Source organism: Crocodylus porosus, unplaced genomic scaffold (genome assembly GCF_001723895.1).
Source record: "Crocodylus porosus isolate Cpor-Errol unplaced genomic scaffold, CroPor_comp1, whole genome shotgun sequence".
NCBI lineage: Eukaryota > Metazoa > Chordata > Crocodylia > Crocodylidae > Crocodylus > Crocodylus porosus.
In genome coordinates this window covers 57,223,182-57,244,529 of record NW_017728949.1, presented here as the reverse complement: position 1 = coordinate 57,244,529, position 21,348 = coordinate 57,223,182, and the positions used below count along the sequence as shown (strand labels likewise).

Below are 21,348 nucleotides of genomic sequence, written 5' to 3'. Positions count from 1 at the left end.
GGTAGAATGAAAACCAGGAATTATGATTATATTATTCCGTTAACTCTAGCAAGGCCGAGATCCTGGAATGAGCAGAGGACTTTAACCCCAGTCTAACAAAGCACTAATGCATGTACTTAAAGCATAGGAGTGAGCTGATTGACCTCAACACTGAAAGAGAAGTATGTGCCCAAGTACTTTTGTGAATGGAGGTTTGTCAGCTGAAAAGGATAAAGTATTACTACAATATTATTTTGCTGGAATAAGAGGATGTCAGTCTGTTACATTTATTGAAAAAATAACATACTATCTAACCAACTTTAATGTATATTGATAATACATGGGAATTGGATAGGATCTTATAACTTATTAGTGGGCATATTTAGTTTTAATATCAAAAGGAGCAGGAGAACTTTATTCAGTTTAAAGGGAAATTAGTTTACCATCTTTATTTGCACTGAGTAGCACCTTAATCTGCAAATCTGAATTGAATGATACTGTGTGGGCAGTAATGTGCTAAGCACAGTGACCAAAGGAGTCAAAACCCGATCCAGTTTGGATCATAAATTCTTTGCCTCTCATTGCATGCTTGTGCATCATCTGATGGGGCTCTGTTCCTTAGGCTCTAAAACATAATAATAATAATAATACTTATTGTCATTAGTATTAGGGCTGTCAATTAATTGCCATTAACGTGTGCGATTAACACAAGAACCAATTAACACGCTAATTTTTTTAATGCACTAATCACACACGTAGTTTTGGAGCCTGCACCTGAGCTGCCCTACCCCGCTGCACCCGGGCCATGCAGCAGGGCAGTGGTGGCAGTGCAGGGGAGCTGTAGGGCATCCTGGGCGAGGGCTCTGGGTGGCTGTAGCAGGAAGAGTGGGGAGGGAAGATGCACCTATGTATCCACCCAGGGCCCGAATAGCCAGGCTGGCAGTGCTGGGGATTTGGGAAAAACAGCAATGAGCTGCAGACAGGCTACCTGACATCCTCAGGTCCCACGGCCATATGGGCCTCAGGCTTGGGCTTGGGGTGGGGCAGGCATGACTTGGGCTCCATCAACACTAGATTGGGGCTGGGCCCATCCAGGGCCCCACGCACCGGGGGTTTGGGGAAGGCGGTGCTGGGCTCTGGTGGGGCTGCCTGGCATCCTTGGGCCCGGGGCAGGTCAGGACTGCCTAAGACCTGCTGAGCAAGTGGGGAAGTTTGGGCTGGGGCTTGGGGTGCCTGCAGCTGCTGGGGCAAGGGCAGGGTGAGTCCATGGCCGCTGGGAGTGTGCTCAGGGGGCATGCCCTGGGCCCAGGGCAGCTCCGTGGAGACCCCGCTCAGATTGGACATCATGGGGCCAACTGCCAGGACACGTGAGGCGTCTCCCCTCCCCTGGCTCCAAACACCCCCATACACATCCACAGCCCCCCACACCTTCACAATTTCCCCCTCCACACACACACACACATACACTCACCCCGCAACCATACAAAGTACCTGCATAATCTTGCATAGTTTTGAGTTTTTCTGCACATCATTTTGAGTTTTTAGCTGTGTGTTTAAAATCACGATTAATTGCGACTAATTAATTTTTAGTCATGCAACTAATCGCCATCAATTTTTTTAATCGTTTGACAGCTCTATTATTATTATTATATAATCATCATTGTCATTATTATGTACCGTGAAGGATGCCAGTAGGGAGCTTCGCAGTTTCTCTAAGTGTTCTGTTTAGGAGACAACCCTCGCTGATGGAGAAAATAAGTTGATGAAAACAGAAGAAGCTATATGCTCTGGGCCAAATTCTGTCTCGAGTTTACCCCATGTCACCCCAGCAAGCGCCTTTGCCTTTGGAATGCACTTTCTATATCAGCAGGTTCCATTTTTAGATACTCATCTTCAGCGTCTGAGCCTTCTTCATGTGCAAAGCATAGCTGGAAATCTCATAAGGACATGGTCCCTTGTGAAATATTTGGTACTTTCCTCTACTGTCTGGACTGAAATACCATGAGAATAACCCCTGCGTGCATCAGCCTTTTTGCTTCTGATCACAACTGAAGCCTGTGGAAGACAAAAAAAAAAGAGGAACACAGATAAACAGTTAACTAATGTTTTTTGAACCTTAAAAAAACTTCAGTTGAGTTTGGGATAAAAATCCACAACAGTCTTAATTTAGCCAAACTGCTTTACATAGATTTCAATCCAAAAAAGAACCATTGTAATCATCCAGTCTGACTTGCAAACCACAGTCCACAGTACCTCACCCAGTAATTTCCATACTCTGGATCCATAACTTTAGTCTGAGCTACACCATATTGTAAATCATCATTCAGTTTTTGCCATGTCTTCTTGTAGTATTAAGCAGTCAAGCTACAAATCACCATTGACAGCTTCTGGCTTTGCCATTTATTTGCCACTATGTTTGTTAAAGGAAAACATAAACACTTCTTATAAAAATATATAGCACCTAGGGACCCCATTTTCACAAAATTAGTTTAATTCTGATTTTGATATGCTGCTGGCACTGCTTATGTTCTCCAAAAAAAAGAGGCATATTAAAGCAACAGTCCAATGCTAGATTCTGTATTCTTTGGCATTTTTAAGGTAGATAGCCAAAAACCTCTTACATTATATAAAACAATGTGCATAGCTACATTTCAAGAAACACTTAGAAAATTATGGGGAAGCTGTTTAATCGTCTCATTTTAAGCTAATCATTGTATATCAATAACTAAAAAGGTGTTACATGGTATGTACACTGGCAGCTTTACTCTTTGCTCCCTTTGTTCTCTTTCCTGTTCCTTTACATTTCTAATAACCCTTCCTATGTACAGAGGCAGCAGCATTTCAGCAAGGAGGCACACACCCTGTACTCTCTCCTGGAAACTTCATTTTTTATTGTTTTTTATTGCTTGTCAATCAGAAATGAGAGCACTGGGAGAGGTGGCCATCTTTCACACGCACAGCTTTCCTATTACACCTTGCTTTCAAGTAAAAACTTGGAAATCCTGTTAAAAAACCCCTCGAGTATAAAATATGAAAAAGGGGGAAGGAAAATGGTGGCTCCAGCATCTCCTCCCATCTTGTTGTTTGGGATTTAAATGTAATTGTAGTACGTGTCTGTTTTAGCCCGTGGAGGCATTTTTTTGACTGTTTGCACAGAAGCCAACACTCATTGAGTTGAAACATAAAGACCAGATGTCACCTCTCAGCAGCTCTGTAGTTTCACAGCTGAGGTTTAGGTCTGCATTGTTTGCCAATAGCTAGCACCAACTGAAAGTTTTTCCGCACCAGTCAAACACAGCCAGTCGTGGAACTCAGTTTATAAGATTATTTTGCCTTGTTGCTTTATAATCTGATGTCTTCCAAAAGTAAACGGGCTTTTATAGGATCACAGCATCAAGATCAGAGTGGAGGGGGGACAGGACTGTTTATAGTAACTGCGGTAGTTTGATTTACCTTGTATGAACAGTTATTTTGAGTCTATAATACAGAATCAGCTGAAATATGACCTTTACTAAGAAAAAGACAAAAGGCTGCACAGCAGCAACTTAGCTAAGTAAAACATATGTGGAAACTACATCCTGAGCCGCCTACCAGCCTACATTTTGGCTTCCCCGCAAGGTCATTAAAATGGTCATGAGGGATTTTGACCACTTAAGTTCTTCCAGGAACTGTACAAATTGTTCTAAATTTTCAGTTCATAGAATGCTTGTTCCTCGGCTCGCTGAAACGGTTCCCAAGTTCATTTCTACTTTAAACCTGTTCTATTTCCTAGAAATCCCAAATGACTGTATGGTTACAAAAACTAACCAGCTCAGTGATAATCAAGTTGTCATGATATACAGCAAGTTCAGCTTTCTGCAGGTATATCTGGGTGAAAAAGATTGATATAAGCAAAGATTACAACAACAAAAAAGTAATAGAAATAGATTCTAAAACTTTCCTGGTGGGGGAAGGCACCAGGTGACTTCTCCGGGAGGATTAAGGATTTGTGTAGGACCTCACTACGGAAACAGCAATGGCTTTGACCTCAGATGGTAGGAGGAAATCAGAAAGACAAAGATGCTAAGGAAGAGGTCAGTCTACTTGATCTCAGTGAAAGAGGTCAAACTCTAAAACGAGTTCACAACAATTGCTTCCTCCATAGATGGGAAGGTACTGAAAAACTGGAAAGCCAGCGACAGGGGACATACATCCCTCGAGTCTGGAGTCATGCTTTCTGCGCAGAAGAGGTGCAACACCGGAAACGGCAATAAGGATTCCCTCACCTGTCTTGGCGCAAGCACAGAGAAAGGGGCTGCCCCTCCAGGACAGTCAGCCGCTCAGTCTCCAGGTTGTTCAATCCCAGCATGATATTGAGGAATAAGCAGTTGCTGCATGCAATGGGCTAACTGCTTCGCAGCACAGCTGGCCAAGGAGGGGGATAGAGAGGAATATGGACTGAAGGCCAACGCGTCAGTCAATGCCACTTAGTCAAAACAGTCACTAGTAATACCAGACCAGTGGCAACAACACTTCCTTGAATGAGGAGGAAGCAGGGAGCAAATTGTGCCTCCGAGAATTGTTGCTGAGTAACACCACCTTTGGGAACGACTTCTGGAGTGCCGCATCTTCTGGAGGTCCCCCCGGGCACTGTGCCTGGAGGCACAATCTGGTCTTACGGATATGCCGGGACTGTGCTTCTAGTGCACAATTGGAAAACCAGCACATTAAAAAGCACCTAGTCAAGGCTGAGGGAAATATTTTTCCGAACAAATGATTACATACTGTAAATTACTTCATCAGTCTCTCGGTTATTAAAAATTGATTTCCTCCTGCGTTTTTTTTGCCACAGACTTTATCCTGAATTGTTTATACTCCATAAATACTTATGATCTTCAGCGGGAAAAAAAGAAGTATGTTAAAATCTTTAAGCTTGGCATTCCTCTGATGCCAAGGATCTATGAGCAGTTTGTACCTTTTGAGTAACTGCACTGACAACTGCATTTTTAGGGTCTTCTGGGGCTTTTTATGACTCAAGAAAAGTGTCTTAATCCTAGGTAAAAGCCACAAAGGACATGGTAGAAACCTACATGAATTCCTTGCACGCCCATTAACTCCTCTGGGAGACTTGGGTAGGCAAGGAACTCAAGATCAGTCCTCAGAGAAACAGCCTGAGTCAAACCCTGTTCAGCCATTTCCAGTGCATCCATCAGTAAATTAACACTGGCATCAATGGGATGGTCCAGGGTATAAGTCAGGACAGAATTTGCCCCTTTGCAGGTCAATAGCCCTGGTTCAGCTGTTAGGCTGGAAACAGCATTCAGCAAAAAAAAAAAAAGACAAGAAAAAAAGAAAGAAAGAAAAGAAGAGGATGAAAAGCAAACCTGAGGGCCAGCCAAGCTGGAAACACTTATAAAAGCTGCAGGAGAAAGATCAGAATAAAAACGAGGTGGAGGAAAGTTTTCAAGGGACAATTTGCCCACAGAGCATTTGTGTACATCAGGCGTGGAGCCATTCTTGAGCTGGACTTTGGCCAGATTTATCATCCTACTCTTTCAGGATTACAAGCACCTCATTGTACTCGGCTAACGGCAGTCACTGCTCAGTAACCCTTTGAGCCGTTGCTGAATGACTTAGAGAAGCGAATGTTCTGCCCACTGCAGCTCGTCACATTTTTGCCCCTCCAGTGTGTAAACGTGAAAGGCATCCTCAGTGTGAAGGCACTCTGTGATCTACCCTCTCTCCACTAGATGCTACACTGAGACCACCAAACATTTATTGAGCCAAATAACATGTTTGAAAAGTTAGCACGGAATAAAGTAAATACAGGTTATCATACTGGTTTGTTTATGGTAGGACAGCACCACCGTCTGAATCAGAGTGACTCCTGATTTTAGCAGAGAAAAACCAGACCTTAGACGACAAGCTGTTGCTATTGTTCACATGGAGTCATACCGAACAATGTCTCAGAGGTGTGAAATGGTTTATCGAGACCATTTCACAATATCTGAAACCCACAGAGCAGACTATTTCTCAGTATCATGCATTCCTCATTCATTTTTCCAATACACTTCATCTTACTGAACACACCAGGCACATCTAACTGGAAAAGCTGGACGTTCAAGAATCCCTTCAATGAAGCTTGTAGTTCGTGGTTAACATTAAAATAATATTACAGCCAGGCATTATTTTCTCTGATGTTGTGCAATCTGTTGACAATGGCAGTTGGGGAAATGCTACCCAGCAAGTCTGCCAGAGTCTTCCAGCCTGTAAGCATTGTACATTGTGCAATACACTGGAGCAAAGTGAATAGGATAGGATTACTTTTCAGCCAACGCAGGCCAGACCAAGCATCTCTGCACAGGCTTTCTGGTATGACGAGCTGATCTGATAAATAAGTAAGACTTGCAGAGAGGCCCCAACTTAGGCAAGGCAAACCAAAGTATAGTGGGCTTTTTCTGCCTGAGTTCTTCAGGCTGGCCTATGACAGCAGGTTGCTGACCCCAGCCAGAGTCATAGAGGTGCGCTGTTCTGCGCAGTCTGTCACGTGTAATGTGGTGTGGGAGGGCGATCGACACAGAGCATGTTAAAGCACAACTGTTACCACTTTCAGTGTCTCACGGACAAGTGACAAATGTACCGTAATTTGGTGATATTTAAATACATCTTGGTTGAAGTGTGGGGTCAGCCTCCTCTCTAGAAAAAAAAGACATCCGTTCCTTTCTAACACTGCTATTGCCTTGGTCTTATTCTCAGGTTTTTTTAACATGCCCATATGCATGCAACCTGGGACAAGGACTGGACTAGGAAACAATGTCCTGCTAAAGATAAATGGAGCATTAGCTGAGCAAAGAGTACCCCATTTACTGGTTAGGGACCAGATCCTCAGCTGGTGCAAATTTAGCATAGCTCCATTGACTTCAGCAGAACTGTGATTTATACCAGCTGCAGACTTAGGCCAGATGTTCAGCAAATTGCCATTGGACCCTGGCTTCCTACAGACTGTACCCAACAGGGGGTCATCATCATTTTAATGTGACAAAGACTTGGAGTCAGGGAGCAGATGAAAAAAATCCTCCCTTTCCTTTGAATAGCTACCATAAAGTTCAGGCCAGTGACAAGTTATAGCTTTACCCTGAGCTTTGGCCTTTCTCTGCTCTGGTTCAGGCCACAGTGTTCATTTTGGCGGCACGCCACTTGCTTAATACAGCCCTGTGGCAGGTGCGGGAGACTTCTGCAGGGTCAGGAGAAAAGGCAGCAGGTTCAGAACTCCTGGCAGTTTGATTTAGAAAGAAACCTACATCCTTCATGGCTGAGTGCATTCAAGAGGTAGCATTAAAAATAACCTAGTCTATTGATTATTTACCTGGGTCACTACCTCTACGCATAAAGCCAAAGCAGGGCATTGAAGTGGGTTGTTATTCCCTGTCCATCCGAACAAAAGGGCATGACTTGAATAAAATGGAGTTAGCTTCATAATGATCTGCGGAAATCAGGAAGCTGCCATTTGCAGGAGGATTGGATGCCTCAGGGGAATGGTAAATAGCATGCAGAGCCTTTAATCTCTAGCTGACTGGTTCAGCTTCAGTCCAGGTCAGTGCTGACTAGAAGCTCTTACACCGAGGTCAGCTCAGTGGCCTGTATGAATGAGCTTAGTGATTTAGTCCTACGGCCAGCAGACACGGCATCCACATCACATAACCCCACCAGGACTAGCGCTAACTGGCAATGCTTTTGGCAGTCCCTGCAGAGCTGCCACAGTCTCGCTAGACCGGATGCACTGAAACTCCTCCAGAGAAACACCGAGGCCTGGTGGGGACATGACATGAGAGAACTTTTGGCAGCTGCCCAGCATATCTGTGATTTGTGGACAAGTCACTTCTCTAGCCCCCCTGAGCTACCGGTGTAGCACATTACAGGCCTTTGCCTGTGGTCAGAGTCTCTGAGGACAACGAGACACTGTGCAGGGGACTTCCTGACAAGAGGTGGTGCACACTGGGGACTTTACAACAAGGGAAAATGCAGAGGTCAGCAGCAGAGCTGAGCTGGCTGGTGAGGTCTCACTTTACCGGCTCCTTCGTGAAGTTGGTGGTGCCTCCAGGTGGAACTGGGCAAGTCGCTCCCTTGCAACTAGAGGCAGACTCGCACAGATACTACTGGTCGCTGATCCAAAGTGTGATTGGGGTTTGGTAGGAGCTGGTGTAGCCATGGCCCTATTCCTTGTTGGACGTTCTCACTGGGGCGTGGGAGGAGAACTGGACAAAGTTACCAGGAAGTGAGAAGGAGACTTCATATTATTTGCACATCTTGCTGCTGTGCTTTCCCAAGCTTCTGTGTTCCCTTCCTCCTTGTCAAGATTTCTTTCTCCTTAGTTTTGCAGTAGGGAAAGTCTTTCCAGTTAAAGGCAGTGGGGGATCAGATATTTAGCTTTCCACGTGTCTGGATAGAGGTTCAATCTGGTTTAATTACTTGTCAAGAAGGACTCTGAATGTATTGAATTTTTCGCTTCTGTTAGCCATCTGATAGAAGGGTTACATGTTCACATCAACAAGACAATGTACTGTCACGTGTAATGGCCTTGAATGCTAGGGCCAGAAATGACACACAAACTGGTGTGATCAGAAACTGGTTCGAATCTGTAACACAACAGAAGTTCAGTGCATGTAAAGCATTTTCAGAATGGCCAAAACCATTTAAGATAAACCTGGAGGCATGTTGTATCAGACTTAACCGATTGAGGTTAAATCAGTTTATTGAGCTTCTGTCCCAGATCCACTCCAGATTCAAGTTCATAGTCCCCTAGCATCCCAGGATGCTTTGCGCGTCCCCTGCACCTCCCACTACCCCCACAGGGTGAGCGGGTTAGCTGTGACCCAAGCTGTCTGCTCCAGCCCAGCAGAAAGGCATGCTCTACTGCCCCCTGGCTTCTGACCTGAGCCACTGCAGGCACGTGGCTGCATTTCAAGATTCAAAAGTGAATGTCTGGTCACTTGCTTATTGGATCAATCTATGCAGCTTAGACTAACCTGCAAAGGTTGAATCGATTTAGCTTTAAGCTATCTGACTATTAGCCAAAAAAATACCCATGTATTTATGAGAGTTACTTTAAAAAGGAAGCAGTTCCATTTCCAGGTATTTTTTCTAGCTCTTTCTAGAGTATTATGAGGCTTTAGCATTAGCTAACTTTCTTGCCGGGCAGACCTGCATGTGGTTATCACATGGTATAACCATACATTATCATGTTGCAATGCAGCATCACAGTGTCACATTGCTCTGACATTTCAGGCTTCTTTATCAGCCTTCAGGTTGTGCCTGCAAGAAGCCTGGTTGCCCATTCAAAGTCAAGTGAATTCTAGAAAAATCTGGACAAGCAGCCTCCATATCAGAGAGCAAATACAGGACATGGCATCTCATAAACCCAATAAAGCTCTATACTGTGAAACAACATCTGAGTAATTTCTTCCTCTTGTTTATTTTCTGCACAGCACGTTATGGGAAAAATGCATGTTTTTCACGGCTGCCAATCTCTTAATCTCTTTTTCCTTAACCCAAGCTTTCCTCTTCTATGTTTCCATTGTATCCATCTACCGCCACCTTCCCGCCTTCCTCTGTGTTCCTTTGATGTTTGGGACAGCCCCTTTAGCCTGCACAGAGAGGCCTATTGCTTCTGGATTCATCCGAACTAACCTCTCAGGATCCTGGATCCTTACCTCTTGCCTACTAAGGCTTCTTCCAGCTGCCCTCTCCAATCCTGGAGAATCTTCCCTCCTGAATGTACTCACCTACGCTCCATAGAAAACTTCAGCAATTCTCCAGATACTAAATCCTCTTTGTTCCCTACTCCCACTGGCTGCAATTCCCTTCCACAGGCCTCCCTGAGTCCTAACTTGTGTGCTCTGACTACCTCCTGCCCATCCTTCAAGACTCCTTGACTATTATCTATGAAAGAGGCTGGGAAAGGAAAGAAAGGGTCTCCCTGATGGTACCTGAAGATTAAAAAGGGGGTCAAGTTAGGTGCCAAAGACTTACACTACCCAGCAGTAGTCAACTTACCAGGTATCTGGACCCAACTTGCCTTCGGAATCAGCTCTGGAGGGAGATGAATCCAGCAATGTTACCAGGTTAGTGTATAAATCATTTGTGGTTTGGGGATTTGTCAGATATCCCTAACTAGAAACAAGTATTGTGGGAAGTCTCGCATCAGAAAGCCTGCTTGCATGACTTTCAGCCAAAGGCAGCAGATTCAGGAAGTCTGACAGGTTTTGGATAAGCATAACAAAGGCAGGCTTCTGGGCACTGGCGCTAGCAACCGTTACAGATTCTGGGAGCAGAGTCATGGAGGAAAGGACTGAAATCCACAGGCATCCGCTTCCCCACATGCATCATTTTTGCTTTTGATCAGTAGAACGTAAAAGAAAAAAAACAAACCGTAATCTTTCACAGTCACCGAAGGAATCTCCTCTCTGCTTGTTGGAATCAGTAAATGAGCCATACAAACCAGAAGCAATACATTATTTTTAATGCTCCAGTTCTAGCTCTTCCCACAATACAAGGCATCTTGGAGCACAGGCAGAGCAGCAGGTTATGTTCTCAGTAGATAAAGTTGTTCTTATTCCCCGTTTATCCCCTTTGCAAAGGGAAAGCTCTGTTCCCTACATAGTTCCCATGGTCCGGGAGCTGCGGCATGTGCAATCTGCAGCCAGTACGGCTGATTTCCCTACTGCAAATCTAGCCCTTGGGCGTCAAGCATGATTACAGTCCTGCTCTGCTGAAATACTCAGCTGGCTCGTAAGCGTTTTGCCAGAGAACTCAGCATTTCTTTCAGAGTACATTTTTCCCCAAGGTTACACACGCCCTCTTCTGGATCCAGTGAAACACATTCACTTTGAACGAGCCCGAGAAACAATGGAGCTTGATCTGAAGAAGCAGGCTTCCTCAGCATCCCTCCTTGCAGCGACAGGCAGAAACAGACTGTTTCTTGGTCCCAGCAGCAAGCTAGTCAGACCAACACCAAAGATCAGATATTGTTTGCATGTGTTTCACTTGGTAAAGCATACCCCTTACGATATGTGCCAAGTGCAGCTGCAGTTCAAATCAGCACCCGGGGCAGCAGAAAGTGGAGAAGGGCTTTCCTTGGACAATGGGTGGAGGGGAACCCACCTTCTTTCAGCAGACAAGGCCCTTACTGAGAAGGCAGATTTCAGCATGGCTGAACTGCTGCTACTGCTGCAGCTGTTGCTCTTTGTTTGCCTTCTGCTATCGTGTCATCGGTGATGACACCACTTGGCAGCCGAGGCATAGGGAGAGAAATCAGTTCTTTCCACGTTGGCAACAGACCAGACGTTCAGATACGAACCTGGGATTTTGTATTTGCACTGACACGAACCCAAAAGCGTTGACGGCTTGAGACAGGCACCTGAACGTGAGAAACAAGAAACGGTTCCTAATTCTGGGAATCACGGGCATAGCTGGAACAATGTGCACAGCTCAGGCTCTGCGATGTCCCACTGTCTTTCAAAACACACAGATGCAGTATACTGGAGTGAAGCTGGCTGCAGGTCAGGAAGGAGAAGAAGGGCTATGATTTAAAATGACAGTCTTAAGATAATTTCAGAACCAAAATGGTTTGCATTTCCCCAGTTTTAGCTTCTCACACAGCAAGAGACTGAGAAAGAGCAGCCAGCCTTATAATAAAGAGCACTATGGATTTCAAACTCATCTTGTGCATGATCATTAATAATTCACATACATGGTCTAATAAAGTAAGAGAAAAATCAATAGAAGAATCAAGCTTTGCCTGAGACCTATAATTGCTATTTCCCCATATCTTTCATTCCATTTGCCATTTTCTAATTTGAGGTTCACCATAAACTGCTGTCAATGCATTTGTCCTTTTTCTGTTGCTGTGCCTTTTTCAACTTACAAAAGTGAGGTCTGACACAAAATATCCTCACCCCCCCCCAAAAAAAAAGAAAGAGAAGAAATGAACTGCTCTTCCTCTATACGACAGAAATGTTCAATTAACTGTAATCACTGTCCAGTGATCGTATTAGTTTACTATACAATAAAGTCTTTTTAATTTCATTGGATGAAATTCTCTAATTTCTACACCAGACAACTATAGCGGCCCTTTCTGGCCTTAAAATCAATTAATCTTAGAATGAGCTCCCTACAGATGGAGCCCTGTATCTATATGGAACCCTACTGATTTCTAACTTCATAATCCTTATGGCACCGTTCTGGGCTATAAGTTGCACAGACCTAGGAGTAGCTCCAGGAGCAGCTGTCTCAGAAGCCCAGGACTCTCCCACAATAACGTGATTCCAGGATTGGGTTATGTTGCATATGCCTTTAAATGGATTAGCTTGGTTTGATGATGATAGTGCAATTCATTATTTCTGACAACACCAGCAAATGTAGGAACTGTCTGAGAGAATAAATTCTTAGCAATAGGAGCACTCGCTGCTTTACTCTGCTTTTAAAACTTCACTGAAAAATAATTAAATAAGACCCGCCTGTACAAAAGGATCTGGGTAATTCTTGTACAAAGTGCCGATCCCTTAATGCAAAACAAAGAATGGGTTTTCCTGTATCAGAGACAAGCTCCTAGGGGTCAACAACCTTGTCTTCCCCGCACTCTCCTGTAAGATGATGCAGCACTTCTCACAGCTCTGTGCCCCAGAAAAAAATGCTTCAAGAGCAGTAAGGGGAAAATGAGAGATGAAAATGAAAACTATCTGAATAATTACTCTATTGCATGCTAAAGGAAATATGCTTATGCAAAACTGTGATGTCAGATTTAAATGAATGCATTTGAAGCATAGAAAGCTGAAATGCCAACAGCGCAACTATTGCAACTTGAGCTATGTGTCTGCAGAAGAGCACAAGGGAGAAGCAGGAAAGCTGCTCAAACCATTTGCACGCTGCTCCAGACTTGAGCACAGGGGAAGGGATAAGTGCTGTGAGTCATCTCCCTGTTTCACATCTACCCCAAAGCAGATGGTTGGGAAATGGGCAGAAACCTGGTTCTACATCCTCCCCTGCTCACAGGACCTGAGCCAGGGTGGGAACAACAGCAATTTGGAGCTGACAGAGACTAATAGCAGAGGACTGTCTCCTGGCGCCCAGGAGGAGCAGAGGGTGCACCGCGATGCAAAAGGGTGCCTCCGAGGCACGAAAGCCATATAAAGGTGTGGGCTGCAGGGAAGAGCTGGAAGGATTCATTTAGCTTTGTAGCCACATGACAGGGACAGCCAGGCACAGTGACGTAGTGAATAGGTGTAGCCCTCAAGATCCCCTTGGCATTAGAGGTACTGACGCACATTTTGACAAGATCAAGAGCATTGGGAAAGGGTAAGGACTAGTACCCTGGAGAATGCGTCTTGCCTAGAACGTGTGCTGACCTGGGACAAAGTCCCAAACTCTGAGGACAATCTGGAACTTGAGGATTGTGCCTTAATGTTCCTAAAAAGCCACCAAACAAGACATCTGTCCTGAACCTGAAAAACTAATCCCAAATCAGGCAACCTCTTCCAGCCCCTGGACGTTCCCAGGACACCAGGCAGCCTCCTGTTGCATCTGCTGAGAGGATAAAGCATGATGCTGCCTGTTGCCACGTGAAGGTAGCTATCCTGCTTCCATCGCACTTTGGAGCTGCTCCCTCTGTACCCACAGGTGGTTTAGTTGGGTTCACACAGCCTGGAGCGATTAGCAGCGCTTGTCTGCACCCCACAACCCCACTGCCCTGCCCAGACCCAGAAGTGGTATCAATGGCATCTGCTTCCATTGCTCACAGGAGTGCCTGGAAATGTAGCCCCAAGTTTTCTCCCTGAACGTTGCCTTTTCTTCACAATCGGCTGCAAGATCACATAATCTTATTCCTACTAAGGCATTACCTGGGGGAGACGTGTGTAATTAAGGTTTTAGGGACTATCATTTCCCCCTTGTACTCCCTTTGCCCTCAAAGAGCAGCAATAATAAACTGAAGTCAAACCTGGAAGTATAATAAAAAAATCTACTCTGTGCAAAAGTATACCTCTTGCTGTGATACAGGAGCAGAAAAGGAGCCTAAGGAAGGGGCTGGGCTGTTTTCACAGGCTCTGACCTTTACCTGTGGCTGAGATGCCAAAGCGCAACTCAGATAAATGATTTCAAATCCCTCTCCTCCGACGCTGGGTGCTGGTCTGATCCCAGGTAGTTCAAATCGTGCTGCTGGTAACCACCCTAAAAGGCTATACAAGCACATGGGAAACCCTTCATACCTGCTTTCTCTAGCCAAATCATCCAAACCTTCACCAGACAGAGGGGGGCGTAGGAACTGCTAAGGCAACTCTGTGCCATCAGTGGGACCCTTTGCACTGAGGTGACCCTTCCCCAGCTACCTATACTGGTTTTAGAGCTGCAGGTCTGGGCACCAGAATCTTGTCTTGTGGGCGCTCACCTGCAAACCAGCCATAGCTGCCCATTCATGCCAAGTCCAGCTTTAAGGAGGGACATGATTTACCAAGTTAACAGGATGGCATGACTAATCTGCAAATAATCCCATTTCAGCAATGAACTTTATGGTACAGTGCACTTTCCAGCACCAGGAACTTCTTCTGACAATATCCTCAAGGATGGGGGCTGTTTATCTGCAAGCTGTTTGGGTGTGACTGCCTCGTAAAAACTGCGTGTTCCAGTACTGCTTTCTGCAAACATCATTAATTACCTGCTCGTCTGCCTATAAAATAATAGCAGATAAACTAAACAAAACTCATTTGCCTTGTCTTCAGGACCAGTTGCAAGATCACATCACCTTGCTCTTACAATGGGGAGTAAAGTAAGTTGTGTCCCATGTTTTCTTTCTACACAGATTTGCTTCTTTCTCTTGGAGCCATATGGTGATAGATTATGCTTGAACTGGGAGGACAGAGGTTTGCAAGAGCTTTATACAGAATGAAAGAACGATGCAAAGACAGAGCACCAGACCTCTCGCTGACATCTGTTGCAAATGAAAGAAAATAGGTCTGTGTGGCTATGCGTATGAATGTATTGCAAGGTATATGTATGGATCTGTTTCAAATAACTTTTTATTACTAAACCCCAACTAGCTAAGACAGCTTCAATTTGATGCTTTGGTACCAAACACCTGCCACAAATTCTTTGCTATTAATTCATTACACTTGCACAAAATTCCAGCTGGTTTGAGAATGACCCCATTTCTGCACCGGTGCAAAGGATGGCAATAATTACTTAAAGAAAGAAGCTTTATTCCTGTCTCATATTTTATCTTTGTGTCTGATCTTACATTGAGAGTACAAGCTCTTTGAGACTACTGATACTTAATGTGTTCTGTCTTTGTACAATGCCTAAACAGTGGGGTCCTGGTTCATACCCAGGCACTAGGATAATAGACACACAATAATATTTGATTCCCTGTGCTCCCCTAAATATTCATTGTACTGGAGCAGAAGCAGTGAGATTATAGAGATGTTTTTGCCGGTATGGTATTTTTAGATGATTTTGTGTCCTGCTCTTTAACAAACTTTTGGCATATTTTATCAGTAATCAGTGTTTTTCTTTTAGTATTTACTACAGTGCCAATGAAGTCAGTTTATAATCAGCTTTTATAAGCAAAATTGTACTCATTCTAAACATAACTTTTGTACTGTGTGGAAAAATATATGTCCAAACTCAGGCTTCAACTAATTACACTGCAATCAGAATTTCCCAGATTTCAGCACATCACACGCCTTGTGTCACACTGAGGAAAGAAAGTCCTGCATAGGGCTCTCTTGGACTGTAAAATTCCTCTGGCCTGATTTACAGAAGTGCTAAACACCTGCTCTCCTCGTTGGCTTCATCTGGATTTGTGACTGCTCAGCTCCTCTGAAAGTCACATAGTATAGTCTGCATAATACGGGATGTAAATATCCATTACCCAATAGTCATACACTCCACCATCATAGCTATAAAAAGATGAACACTCTGCTCTGTCATGCACACAGATTATTAAAGTGGGATGAATAATTAATTGCAAAGCTGGGCAATTTTTTTATCAAATGCTTATGATGAATAAATGTTTCTTTTATTCAGTATCTCCATAGGTGACTGAATAATATTCTGCAAATAATGTTTCATGAAAATGTTGGCATTTTCCCTCTTACACAATCACTTACAAACCATTTTCTTCAGTGTTAATGAGGAGCTACCACATAGACTAATAGGCAGACCTGTTCCCCAGGTCAAAGACCTTATCATCTTAGACCCTGATGTAATGGTTTTAATGAGCCGGTGGATCTCTGCACTTACAAAGAAGTACTTACATGACTGAGGTCAGCATCGAGATAAATAAATGAAAAAATATAAAAACAGAGGAAGAAGGGGGAAGAGAGACCAAAACTTGGAGATATAAATTCATTCGTTGGCTTACTGATATATCTAACTGGAGGGTATTTTTTGTTCTAGTGACAGCCATTGCTTTTGTTACTTGTTTCTAATCCCTGTCTGTAGTCTTCTTCTTCTTTTAATTAATTGTAATTATCGACTATATTCAATTTTCACTTTTTTCATTCCTTGCCTGTTTGTTAAATCTTGCCTGCTTTTTACTACTGTACCATCTCCAGCTTGTAACAACATATAGCACCTTTAACGGTCAGCCTCCCTGAAATCCTACTGACTTGTAAATGCTTCCTAAGAGCCAAACCCAAGACATAAGGACCGTTTCTGAGTGGCAATCTTATCCCCAAACACATTGCAGCGTTCCCTTATATTTTCAGTTCATGATTCAGTGTTTGCTCCTGTTTCACCTTGATGAAACTGTTCCTCCTGTCCAGGGGCTTCATGCCAGTCAAGTCCTATTTAAATTCTCAAAATGGAGTTTCTATGGGACATAACGTGACACAGACTTGTTGCTGGCCTTCTGCATGAGTAAAAAAAGAGACAAGTCTCAAAACTTCTTTTGAATTATACTGCTGGGTGATGGGAGATGGTGTTCCTGCATTTCATGGTAACAGTACTTGTAAGAATAACATACCAATCCAAAATAGACGGTCTGGTAGAAAACTAACACGACAGCTTTCTCAGGATGATGGAGTTTATCATGCTATGGTATGTCAATGTTTATGTGCTCATTCTGCTCTTTCTAGGTTTCAGAGATGACACTTTATCCATTCCTCTGCTTTTGTTTTGCGTTCACGCTTATAAAAGCAGCACCGCATGAAATGATAAATAGAGATGAGGTCTTCAGAAACGTTACCAATCATCACATGATAATAAGCAGAGAGCGTGACGTTTTAAACATCCCAGAAGGGTTTACTTATCCAGGTAATCTCCTTTTCTCTTTGGAAAAACAAGTGCCCAGGAAAGCACAATTATGCAGAGGGACTATGTCTACTGGTTACAAAAGAGGAATAAAAGTCAGGAGACTCTGGTTCTATTTCCAACTTTACCAATGATTTTTAAATTTTTCATGCCTCCGTTTCTTATGCTGGGTGAATGTAAAACCAACCAGCTTCTGATAAATACTTAGACATTTAATGCACTGGGCAATAGCTACTGATGCATGATATAAGTAAAATAATCCTATTATTTGTAGTTACTTTTAAGAGAGATTTGTGCCCTTTTAAACTTCAGTCTGATTCCCAGTGTCAGTTGTGGAGGGAGTGGATTAGTATTTATTAGGCACCTGATCCTGGCCCCCTCACTTGTGTGAAGGCTGAAATAGGAGCGCTTATGTCAGTAGTAGCTGCCTGCAGGACTGAATCCAGATGGCTAGGATCCACAAAGGTGTTGATTCTTCTGCCAGTGAAATCAGTAGCAAAACTCCCACGGACTTCAACAGGAGCAAACGTGTCAGAGCAATTTTGTGTCCCACCACTAGGTAAATTCCCCACTCGCCATAACTATAGGGAAAACCAGGTATTTTATCTCCTTTTGTGCCATAGTGCCCTAAAACAATACCTAGAGAATGTGCCCAAGGGGCAGGCCATAGTTTCAGTGTTAAATAGCATTTGTTATTAATATGCTACCCTCAACTGGGATGGACGATCCCCAGATCGATAGCTCTATCACTTAAGATGAAAACATCTCACTATTAGCAGGTGGTAACCGTGCTTATGGGCCAGATGTTTAAAGGTATTTGGATGTCTTAAAAATCCCACAAAGCACCTAAATGACTTGGAAAGACTCACCTTCTGGGCCTGGCTCCAAACCTACCACACTAAGCAGCAGTCCTTTGGTGGGTTTTGGAGACAGCCCTGTATCTTCCTCCAGATTCAGAGGCAGTCTCTCTTGTACTTGTCATAGGCAAGGGCAGCAGTCAAGCAGCAACAATTACAGCAGGATTTCAAATATAAGTGCAAGTTCTGAGGTTCTAGTCTTTCACCAAACTTAGAGAGGGAAAAAGATAGACTGGAAGACCAAATGCTGTTTTCTCCTTGCCAGGATAGTTTTCTTCTCCATAGCTGTGGCTGGCAAATTCAGGACAATGCTGGCTGTAGCAAAAACTTGCGAGGAGCTTTGCACCTGACTTATACAATTTTCAATTGTATTCACACCTTCCTTGAACTGAGCCAGAAAATTTCCTTGTTGAGTTCACCAGCAAAAAACCCCTGCACTGAGTTAGCTGTGCTGCCACTCTTGACAGTTTATGGTGTCTTGGATTTTTCCAGGTCTAGTAAGCATTGCCTGGGGGGCACAGACTGAAGAGAAAGTTTTGTTCTTTATTCTATTTACTAAATAGAAAGTACCCCAAATTCAGCAGAAAGCACAACTAGGCAGACTGAAAAGTTCATGGAAAAGGGATTTAGCTATCGAGTAAAAAGGCTGCAGTAGGTAATACGGCTCTTAAGTTTCTCTTCCCGTTGTCCAGGATAATTCCACCAGTGATAACAGGGATTGAATTTAGTCTTGATAAGATGCTCTCTCAGCAACTTGAAACCTATTCAAGTGGGAGCGATGCATTTTAGGAATGTCTACACCACAATGGTGATATGCAGCCATTATAGCCCCAAACACACTCTGCCCACTTACTTCCACATGCACCCTCCAGACCCAGAAATATGCTGGTGAAGATACTCAGGGATTGTCCACAGCAGCTGCTCACAAACTCACCAAAGATCAAACCACTTTATATATAGGATTTTTGCTGAAAAGTCACTTGAGATTTTGAAAATGTTGCCACCTAATCCAGCATCTATCAAAGGGAAATTGGTGCGTTTTTTTTAAAGATTCAGCTCACACCTTGGACATGGTCTCTGCCAAAAACAGATGGATCCTATGATGTGTAGTTCAGAAACTGGGGGAAGAAGTCAGCTGTTGACAATGCATGCTGGGTATAATATGGCCCTGCTTTCCTCAGACTGGAGCAAAGCAGAGCCCCTGCCCTTTCTTAAGTCTCCTCCATGGCAGAGACCAGCTGGTGTGAGTAATGGACAGATTAATGTGACATAACAAGTTAAAGGGAGGAGATATACCATTCGTTAGCTACCCCATGGTAATTGCTTTGTGTATCTGCTTCTGTCCCATGGATGTGGAAGCTAAACAGTGGTAACATAGCCCTTTTCATTCAGGGCCAAGTGGCTGCAGCTTAACTTTCACTTGCCACGGTGTAGAAATAGACACATGAAAGAGTTATTGCTCCCCAGATACCTTGTGGCTTCTTATAATTTGTTCATCTGTCCATACCCCTACTCTTTCCTGGTTGTATTCTCCCAAGGTGCCGTACATTTATCAGACTCATTTTTTATTTTTCAGACTTTGTGGCAAAGGACTGCAGGGCAGCTTACAGACATGGCAGAAGGCAAAGTGGGCTCTACGTCATCCGTCCCAAAAACTCTCCCTTCTTGGCAGTCTACTGTGAAATGGAGGATGGAGGCTGGACGGTCCTGCAGCGCCATAGTGCTGGTAGAAAGGAACACTGGTCCCGCACATGGTCTGACTATAAGGAGGGCTTTGGTAATCTGCAGGGCGACCACTGGCTTGGCAACGAAATTATGCACCTCTTAACGAGGCAAAATGCCTTCATGGTCAGATTTGTCTTTGTTGACAGCAACGGCCATACAAAGCATGCTGATTACCATACCTTTAAGGTGGATAGTGAGAAAAACGGTTACAGTTTGAGGTTAGGCCACTATTCAGGCGATGCAGGAGATATTTTGACCACAGTGGGTGAGGCAGGTATCCATGACAATATGAAATTCTCCACCCTAGACCAGGACAATGACAGAAGGCCTGACACTAATTGTGCTCAATACTATCATGGAGGCTGGTGGTATGACGACTGTTATTCTGCCCTCCTAAACAGTGATAAAGGCATTTACTGGAAGGGTTTGTGTACTCAAAATGAACCATGCAGTTCAGTTAAAATAATGATTAGACCAAATCCAATAAACTGTAAACCAGGTAAGAAATATTAATTAGTTGTTCCGTGTCAGCTAGTGGCTCTTTCTGCTTACATTAGCTCAGTTCCAAGGATGGTCAAATTAACTACCAAAACACAACCTGTGTAGTTCAAGGTCTAATTTTTCATTCAGAGAATTGTTAACAACAGGGTTGAACATTTTGGATCTGAACTTAAATTAGTGTGAATCAATGCAGCTCATCCAAATTCAGCACAGTTGTGTTAATTCACACCAGCTGTGGTTCTAGAGATGTGATTTGTTTCCAACAGGAAAAAAAAGTGGGGGGAATGTTCTTGTATTCTCTGCTCTCTGATGGAAAATAAGTATTACTGATGATTGATAGAGAACTGTAGGCCTGCAATACATGTGTAAATCACAAATAAAAGGATGGATATCATTGCCTTTCAAATAAATCATTCCTCACTTACGCAAGCATAGACATGAGTTGTGGTTTCAAGTCTTGTAACCAACAGTCTCTCCAAAACTGTCACTTTTGCTTAATGCCTTTCAAAGTTCTGCAAAAATAAAATATTAATCTACCTTAAAACACTGGGTGTGGTGGACAGCTTTGATCAGAAAAATGATATATTTTTATGCAATACGTAGCTAGTTTATGGACTTCGTTGCCACAGAAGGTGGTGGGGGCAGATAGCATAGCCAGGTTCAGAAAGGGACTGGATCCGATTGACGTATTCATGGCTATTGAACATAATGCAGAGGTTTCCTCTGGTATCTCTAAACCAGGGGTGCTCAACTTCCATCCCATGGGCCGAATGTGGCCTCTGGAGCCATTGCATCTGACCCATGGGGCTCCCCATGGGTTGGGAAATTTGACAGCAGGGGAGCAGTGGCCACCACTTGCCACTGCCAAATTCCCACACCCCTTCCTCCAGCACAGCCAGATCAAGACCAGTCCACACCATGCCCCCTTCTCTCTGTGCCACTGAGTTGAGGCCAGGCCATGCTCCACTCCCCTGCCCAGCTAAATCAGGGCTGGGCCATACCCCTT

The 21,348-nt window shown here is 43.8% G+C and overlaps 1 protein-coding gene and 1 long non-coding RNA gene across 4 annotated transcripts; one reads left to right on the top strand and one right to left on the bottom strand.

The window, feature by feature from the left end:
• Positions 1–1,548: 1,548 nt before the first annotated feature.
• Positions 1,549–11,318, bottom strand: LOC109323215. 3 transcript variants are annotated; one of them, XR_002104582.1, is made up of 2 exons: positions 10,012–11,318; positions 1,549–2,034 (listed from the first exon to the last, which is right to left on the bottom strand). It is a non-coding gene; the product is annotated as an uncharacterized LOC109323215 (long non-coding RNA). The 3 variants fall into 3 exon arrangements; XR_002104583.1 differs by lacking the exon at positions 10,012–11,318 and adding an exon at positions 4,245–8,634; XR_002104581.1 differs by lacking the exon at positions 10,012–11,318 and adding an exon at positions 3,787–4,238.
• Positions 9,996–20,873, top strand: LOC109323214 (fibrinogen-like protein 1-like protein). The gene is made up of 3 exons (XM_019554669.1): positions 9,996–10,079; positions 17,085–17,262; positions 19,693–20,873. Exons 2-3 carry the CDS (start codon positions 17,094–17,096, stop codon positions 20,352–20,354), a joined length of 831 nt encoding a protein of 276 aa, XP_019410214.1. The 5' UTR covers positions 9,996–10,079; positions 17,085–17,093; the 3' UTR covers positions 20,355–20,873.
• Positions 20,874–21,348: the final 475 nt, after the last annotated feature.

What these genes read in the sequence shown, in the direction of transcription:
- LOC109323214 (XM_019554669.1), top strand. Translation starts at nt 17,094, where the DNA reads ATGACACTTTATCCATTCCTCTGCTTTTGTTTTGCGTTCACGCTTATA. An exon ending in AGAAGGGTTTACTTATCCAG is followed by an intron (nt 17,263 to 19,692) that starts GTAATCTCCTTT and finishes TTTATTTTTCAG; the next exon opens with ACTTTGTGGCAAAGGACTGC.